Here is an 8,947-nt window from a genome sequence, read left to right as displayed (position 1 = left end):
AGCTTTTAGTAAGGCCACATGACTAGTTTTATTTGCAAGCAGGAAGAGGATGCACGTCACAGACATAACAAGGCCAGTGGCTTTGATGGGAGTATCTAGAGAAGAAGATTTCCTTGCAAGAACTGTGAGTGATGGAGGCAAGTCGTATTAAGTTTTTGCTGGGAACAAGTTATGATGCCCTTTCAACACCGCAAAATCTTGGACAGTGTGAAGGTTGTAATAATCTATCAGCTTGTAAGATTAGTTTGTCACAGGGTCTGCATACATGGAAACATAATCAGGTGTTAAGGATTTTAGCATGTTTGCTGGACAGCAAACATTTAGAGCTGCAGGTCCCAGAGTGCATTGCATTAACTACACTGGGTCCAGACATGGTGCTCTACTCTGAAAGTAAACAGATTTATTTCACAGAGTTAACAGTTCCATTCGAGTAGATGAAGCATTTTAAAGGAAGAAGCTGAAGTACGCTTCCTGCGGCCAATTCCTGGCAGTTCGTCCTTAAGCAAATCTATTTTATATGCTTGGAATTTTGGAAGTCTCTCCACCGCCCAAACACCAACACGTGCCGTTTCTTGGCCGTGCCTGAGCAGGCCATGGATGGAGAGAGCTCTTCAGCCAGTTCAGACAGAGACAGTTTGTCTCCCATTTACCAAGCCAGTGCTGCGTACATCAACTGGACCTTTATATTTAGAGGAACTTGGCCACTTCACCCTCATTTGTGAAATCAATCTTCATGCTGTAACAAGAGCTGACCACAGTCAGAAAAATTACAGGGCAACATTAATTGATTCATTTTCTGTAACAGCTTCATCCATATCAGGTTGGTGGTGGATTCAGAGCCCATCCGGAATCATTGACCACAAGGCAGGAAAACACATTATATGGAATATCAGTCCATCATAGCATTGCACACTCACAAAGTCACTCACGCACTCCCACATGAGGAGAGTTTTTCATAGCTAACTGACCTTTCAGCATATGTTTTTGGACTGTGGAAGGAAACCCATTCAAACATAGAGAATACACATCAAACTTCTTAGTTACTTGAGATGAGTTTTGAACCCTGAGACTTTGTCCAATTTGCAAGCAACACTACCTGTTAGGTAAAGAGCAACATCATGCTGACATGTCCAAGAGAATAAATTATTAACCAGAGAGTATAGTTATTAAAATAAGCATAATGTAAATTATTAAGAAAATTCCTGGAGCCTGTATAGGGATCATTAGACAGATAGTTTAAAAGGGACTTATTAGGAATTGATCACATTTTGAGTGGATTATCACTGTAATTTTTGGATCTGGTGCCCTATCAAAACTGTTCACAAACTATAAAAAAATGACCCATTTTTTGTGATTTCACTAAAGGCCACCACAAACTGGATTACGCTGCTTAGCAGCACACAATGACGCATCAAAGTGAATGTGCCAATGAATGATCTATGTAGTCGCTGTCCGATTAAAAACATGTATCTTCATTTTTGTGGATTTTTAGTTTACTGCATCATTTGATCAGTAGTAGACCTGTGGTAAAATTTCATGATTAATGAACCAATGGAAATGCTCCAAAATTACTTGGAATAAAATCATTTTGCATTGATTTCCATTGAATATTAAGGTTTGTCCCTTTTCCTGTAAAGTTACTATCTTGCTGAAAGATATGAGCTGAAAAGGCTGGGCTTTAAAATTTAAACCACATGTGATGTACTGTGTTTTCCTGTGTCTCAATATGGCTTTAATATAATGTAGTAATGGTGAAACATACTGTATGTTGTCTGCAGTGTAGAATGTTTGGAAATGGTGAGGTGCATCCAGCATGAAGTCTGAAAACGTGGAATAAAACAAGTAATTCTAACTTTGTGCTGTTTCTTAAATAGACAGCAAGCCCTTCTGAGCTGTTCCACCTCATTTGACTCATGTTTATAAAAGAGTGCAATGACGAGCACTGATAATTATGTGGTCTGATTAAATATGATGAAAATGAGAATGGGGAAGTGAACCAAGAGAAAATATCTAAGAACCAGTTTCTACTCCCTGTACCCCAGTCCTGGGTGCCTCACATATGAATCAAACAGAGACTCATTCTTAACATATGTAGGGAAAAGTTGGGTTGTTTGGTCCTTGTGGTATTTTGACAAATCCTTGTCACAGATGATTCATTGATACCCCAGGGAACAAGGGAAAAGGGTTATACTATGTCCCCTTTAAGTCTATGGCAGTTCACAAAGCACAAGTTGGGACGTAGTGTGGTAGGTGTGGCAGGTGCATATGTATTATGAGGGAGGGGGAACACTAGTTGAGGCAGTCTGAGTGTTGAGTTTGTTTGGGATGCCCTCTCCAACTTTTACTTAGAATTTTAGAAGTGCATACCTCACAGAATTATCCATTTACATTATAATGGGATGAGAGTGGTGAATGAGCAGAGAGATTTGCGGTTGGAACACACTTGCCCTCAGCATTAAACGCAAACTTGTCTGTGTTCATTTCATTGCCAATTGCACAATCAGTTTGCCATGGACTGTGAAATGTAACACTGCTAAATGTATAAATCAGTTAGCCAATAGGCTAATGTAACAAACATTAACAGAAAAAAAACCCAGTACATTTCTACATGAAGCCCATTTGCAATGTACATATATAGTGTAAAATATTTTCATGATATACTGAAATCTGCGAAAGTCTTTTACATTTTTATTATATAAAATTATTTATCTTGTCAATAAGTGTGGTGCTTATATACAATTATGTATGTGTAAGTGCAATAAATACAATATATTGCTGTTTTTTATTTAAATCCATATGATCCATACATTTTACTCCCCAACACCTTGATTAACCAGGAACATATGCAAGGATCCTGTTATTGGATTTCATCTCCGCCTTCAATACCATTATCCCAAGAAGACTACACAGCAAACTGACCCAAGTGTGTCTGTCCCCACCTGCCAGTGCATCACCAGATTTCTCGCTTGCAAGGAGCAGCAGGTGAGGTTGTGAAAGTTCATCTCTGGAACCCGTATCATCAGTACAGGTGCTCCACAGGGTTGTGTATTCTCCCCACTGCTCTTCTCCCTGTAAACCAACAACTGTACCTCCACGGACACCTCTGCTTACTGTCAGGTGGTTGATCAGGTGGTCCACCGAAGCAGCCACAACAATCTTGAGCTGAACACAGCTAAAACAGTGGGGACGATAGCAGACTTCAGTAGAAACCCCTCAACCCTGCCAACGCTCACCATCCTTGACAGAACTGTACTGACTTTGGAGTCCTGCAAGTTCCTGGGCACAACTATAACCAGGGACTTTAAGTGGGACAACAACATCAGCTCCATCGTCAAGTGAGCTCAGTAGAGGATGTACTTCCTGCACCAACTGAGAAAGTTCCACTTGCCCCAGGATCTGATGGTGCAGTTCTACATAGCCATCATAGAATCTGTCATCACCACGTCCATCAGAGTGTGGGGCAACTTAACCACCCAGCAGGACAATCACAGACTGCAGCGCATCACCAGGTTTGTGGAGAAGACCATTGGTATTAAGCTGCCCACACTGCTGAATCTGCATAGCTCCAGAACCAGGAAGCATACAGAGAAAATAATTTCAGATCCCTCACACACCAGACACCACCTGTTCCACCACCTTCCTGAACACTTGACATTACTGTTACACAAAAAAAAACTTAATCTTCTGGTTTCTTTCTTCTGCACTTTAATTGTATATATATATATTAATATAATATTATTGGTGTATAATACAACACAAACTATACACTCCATTTTACGTTTACAGGTATGACTCTTTGAGTGTGTGTTCCTTGTATGTGTAAGCATTCATGGCCAATAAAATTTGATTCTTATTCTGATCCTGATAAAGAAGTATATCTGGAAACAAACTTTGTTTTCACACATATCGAGAAAAAAAATCCTGTAAAAGGTACACGTTCCACTGTCGCGGGTGCTGGTTGTTTTGCTCCAAAAATATCTTCATAGTCCAGTGTGTAGGCACTTTATTTCTCGATCCGCTTTGCCGCCTCTGGCGGTCAGGAGGCATGACATATAAGAGGGAGCCAATCACCTTAACAACAAAATAAGAGGCGGGATTAATGGTTTGAGTTTATTGGCATACAGCTGTGCGGATAAGTTGCTTTTTTTTTTTAATAAGGTGTACTTCTTATCCAATGAAAAGGAGGGGCGGGACTAAGAACATGATTGACACTAAGTGTTGGCAAATGAAATCGAACAGCTAAATGACAGACAGCAACATGTTCAATGGAAAAAGAGTCGAGGCTCAGACGTGATGCCCTGGGTTTGATTGACATTGTGTGTTGACCAATAGGATCTGTGGACTGAAGTGACGGACAGCTGTTTGTCCAATGAGATGGAGAGAATATGCGCTTCAGTGGAGGAGGTAAATCGGCGCAAAAGCGGGGAGTGCGTCCCGGTGATGGTGTGATGGTGAAGATGGCGGATGGGGATAGTGGGAGTGAGCGCGGTGGAAGCAGTAGCGGTGGCGGGGGTTTCGTGCACTTCCCGCGGGATCAGGAGACGCAGGAGCTGGCTTCTAAGCGCTTGGACATTCAGAACAAGCGCTTCTACTTGGACGTGAAGCAGAACTCCAAGGGCCGCTTCATAAAGATCGCCGAGGTGGGCGCCGGAGGTTCCAAGAGCCGCCTGACTCTCTCCATGTCCGTAGCGGCCGAGTTCCGCGATTATCTGGGGGACTTCATCGAGCATTATGCGCAGCTGGGGCCCAGCACACCCGAGCAGATCGCGCAGTCTTCAGGTGGCGAGGACGGCGGGCCCCGGCGGGCACTGAAGAGCGAGTTCCTGGTGCGGGAGAACCGTAAATACTACCTCGATCTGAAGGAGAATCAGCGCGGCAGGTTCCTCCGCATTCGCCAGACTGTGAACCGCGGCTTTGGTCTCAGCGGCGGCGGCGGAGGAGGAGGAGGCGTTCAAGCCGGGCAAACTATCGCCTTACCGGCCCAGGGACTTATCGAGTTCCGTGACGCTTTGGCTAAGTTAATAGATGACTACGGCGGCGAGGACGAAGACTTGCTCGCCGGCGGAGGATGCAGTGGAGGCAGCGCAGGCTATGGAGAGCTTCCCGAGGGCACGTCGATTACTGTGGACTCAAAGCGCTTTTTCTTCGATGTGGGCTCCAACAAATACGGCGTTTTTCTGCGTGTGAGCGAAGTGAAGCCCAGCTACAGGAACTCCATCACGATACCGCTTAAAGCCTGGAGCAAGTTTGGTGGCGCGTTCTGCCGCTACGCTGAGGAGATGAAGGAGATCCAGGAGCGGCAGCGGGATAAAATGTACGAGCGGAGAGTAGGAGGAGGCGGGGGAGAGGAGTCCGAGGGCGACGACGTTGACGATGACTGATCCCTCAGAGGCGAAGCTAGAGTGGGCTTCTCCATTCGATTATTTCCATTTCACTGATCCACCTAAAATGGTGCAGCGCTTAGCGTTACGTGCAACCCGTTGGAAATACGTAATGTTACAAGAAGCTGGCTCCTAATGAATGGAAATAAACGAAGCTGTAGTTGGCTTCTTTAGCTAAATATTCCGTTCCACCTTAAATGCTGCAACTGAAACGAGCCTGAAGTCGGCCTCTTACTCGAATTTCCGTTCCACCTTAAATGATGCAGAAGCCTGAAATTGATCGATTGTGGATTAAACTTTAAATGACAGTTTCATTAAAGGTGTAACGGAAAGTAAGGCGTTAACTCCAGCGTTTTCATAGATGGGAAGAAGCATTTCATACGTATTTCAACAGGATGTGTTTAAGTTAATGCTGCTACATTTAAGGTGGAACGGAAAAGGGGGAATAAACAAACTGCAGCCTCGCTCCAGTCAGCTGCTTTTTGGCTCCTAACTTCGTAAGGCGGGAAAATAAAAAACAAAATGTGCATGACGACTCGAACTATAGTGATTAAAAACCTATGGCGAATAAAGTTGTATGACTGAGAAACAAAAAAAGAGATTATTGTTTAAAGCAGTGTAGATGAGCTGGCTAACCGTTATCTAGCTAGCTGCAGTAGGCCTAGTTGTCTGAAAGATACTTTTGGTGCAACCCGGTTTTAAATGTTCTGGAGAAAAGAGAGAAATCCCTCACCCATTACCCCCCCTATCTTGGTGTGCTTATGAACTCTAATCGGCGTACAGTATTACTTTAGCAAAGAAAAGAGGTTCTTTAGTGTGTTTGCGGTGTGTTACCATAAATGACAAGGACAGCGTTGATTTACAATGTTATGGGCTCAGACTGAAATGGCTCCTTAAGCTCCACGCAGTGCACTTTAGATTATCAGAAAATGATATCTTTTAAACAAATAATACACTAAATGCCCAATTGGTAAATGTGCAATCCTGTGACTAAATCCCATATTTATATCTTTATCATTAAATACAGTGCACTTTACAGGGTGTAGGGAGCCATTTGAGAGTCACCCTTGGATTCAGTGGGAAAAGATGATTCGTAAAGTTATTTTAGCTTTTGGATCAAATTAATGAATCAAAACCTGAAAGGTGCACTTTTAGGTGCAGTTCAAGTCACAGCTTGGACATTTGCAGTATATAGCCACAAAAATGGAATAATTAACTGAAAAGGTGCTATGAAAAAGTCTCACCACCTCCCTTAAGCATCAGCAGAGGTTTATGTTCTCTTTAAAAAATAATAAAATATAATAATAATAATTATCTTGTCAGGAAAGTACATGTAGGATTCAAAACTGAATGTACATTATATTATTGGAGAATGTGCTTATGAGATTGTGGGGATTGACAAAGCACACAGCCTAAAAGTTGGCTGATTTACATGATACCAATGCCACTTTGTTAATTTATAATTATAATTTAATGTTAAATTATAATTATAATTGTAATTATACATAACTGGGGGTTCAACGTGTTCAAAGGGAAATTCATTGGCCTCTTTTGGACCAATGCTTTGGAGATTTGTGTTCAAAGCAGAGGCAGTTCAATATTGGTCTTGACTTAGATTGTCAAAATAGTCATGGTTCTGAATATACAGAGTGCTTTCATGTATTAACTGGAACAAAGGAGATTAAACATAAAAAAAAAAAAAAAAAAAACGCCCAGCAGGGGTTAAAGACTTATTTTTAAAAATGATATACAGAAATATATATATAGAAATATATTTATATATAGGAATATAGAATCAATTATAAATGCTTCCTGAACAGGATTATTTAAACAAATCTCGGATGCAACTATCCGGTGGGATATTTCTTACTGTTTTTCATTAACATTTACTATGTTCCTTCTAGACAGAAGGTCATAGAAATAATAGTGAATTAAAGAAATATATGAACAGTATTTAAGATGCTTTAATTCTATTTAGTTTCCTGTCTCTCTGCCAGCTGTTTAAATTGATATGTTTATTTAAATTTCCACCCCAAGGAAAGCATTTTTTTTGTTTGTTTTTTAATAAAAAAGCACTTGTATCTCAGTAATATTATGACCTCCCAGAACAGCCTATTATCATTAGTCCACAACTCTTTTCTGTGATATGTTAAAGTGCATGCCTGTTACAGTTTACAACCACCCTCTGTTCCTATTTTTTGTTTAAACCTGTTCTAAATATGTTATGCTCTATTATCAAAAGTATTTTTCAAAAGGAAAAAGGAGTAAGGTGTTACACCATTTACAAAATGTGACATTTTCTTGCATATTTGTCAAACTTAATATGGGAAACCTTCCTTTATTTGTTTTCTTTTGTTTTTAAGCCCTTGAAACAGCAAAGTGTTTGTTATACTACACACCACCGGGGAGCAATAGCAATTTTCTACTACTTTAAAAAAAAAAAAAGTTTTGACTTCTGTCTTTTCTGTACCGCGTCCTGTGACAAAGGCAGCTGTTCAGTCCAGATCTTTCTGCTGTACCTAATTCTCCACAGACTTCCTTTCAACAATAAATTAAAGAAAAAACTCTTTGCTGAGGAAATGAGTTTTATTTGATGTGGGTTTGGGGTAAATCAATAAATAAAGGAGAATGTTATTAGATTTTGTTGTTTTTATATATATATATATATAAATAATACACCCAAACATCTAATTCAGGGGAATATTTTACATGTGGCTTGTGTTTCTGTATGATTCAGGTTTGAGCTGACCCAGGTGCTCTCTAGGTCAGAACATATGCTAATCTCTTCCAAGTCTATCACTACACAGTGTTCCTATAATAATAACAGTAGGGTGTGCTCAGTAGACATTTATTTTTTATTTGTATGAAACTCAAATTGCAACAGTTTAGCTAATGAACATTTTGAACATTCGGTAAGCATTATTTATTAAAATATATATATTTAAAGTTGTTTGGTAGCATGGTGGTGCAGCAGGTAGTGTTGCTGTCGCACAGCTCCAGGGTTTTGGGGCTGTGGATTCGAGCCCCGCTCTCAGTGAATGTAAGGAGTTTGGTGTGTTCTCCCTGTGTCTGCTCCGGTTTCCTCCCATGGTCCAAAAACATGGGCCCAGGTCAGGGAAAGTTTTACGTATTTATTAATTTAATAACTAGGTAGTGTACTTTTCTTTGAATCTTTAGATTCATTGTAATAGATTTGTGTGTATATATATATGAGAGAGAGTGAGAGTTTTCTTCACTCTACATAGACAAGGATACTCTGAACAGGTCAGTAAATGTAACACAGAGTACCTTATTGGGTAATATAATCTGGTTCATTTAGCTGGGTTCAACAGCTGATTTTGTAACGTGTTTTGTAAAATGTTATATTGCAGTGTGGCTCAGCTTCTTTAATTGCAACCTCAGCACTGTACTCTAGCATTTTTGGTCAGTTGGAGACTGATGGTGAACTGTGATTTACTGCATTTGTGAGCCATCAAGAATTGGGTATGATGCTGAAGACAAAAAGAGTTTTATAATGTGCTAAATGTGAAGGAAAAGCTGACCTAGATTTTTTTTTCATGCCCTGT

At 40.5% G+C, this 8,947-nt stretch overlaps 1 protein-coding gene across 1 annotated transcript; it reads left to right on the top strand.

Moving 5' to 3' along the window:
* The first annotated feature begins 4,425 nt into the window (after window positions 1-4,425).
* Window positions 4,426-7,951, top strand: LOC136677199 (transcriptional regulator protein Pur-beta-like). The gene has a single exon (XM_066654661.1). It carries the CDS (start codon window positions 4,449-4,451, stop codon window positions 5,379-5,381), a length of 933 nt encoding a protein of 310 aa, XP_066510758.1. The 5' UTR covers window positions 4,426-4,448; the 3' UTR covers window positions 5,382-7,951.
* Window positions 7,952-8,947: the final 996 nt, after the last annotated feature.

This window comes from Hoplias malabaricus, chromosome X2 (genome assembly GCF_029633855.1).
Source record: "Hoplias malabaricus isolate fHopMal1 chromosome X2, fHopMal1.hap1, whole genome shotgun sequence".
NCBI classification, from domain to species: Eukaryota; Metazoa; Chordata; class Actinopteri; order Characiformes; family Erythrinidae; genus Hoplias; species Hoplias malabaricus.
This window is presented reverse-complemented; position numbering and strand designations above follow the sequence as displayed.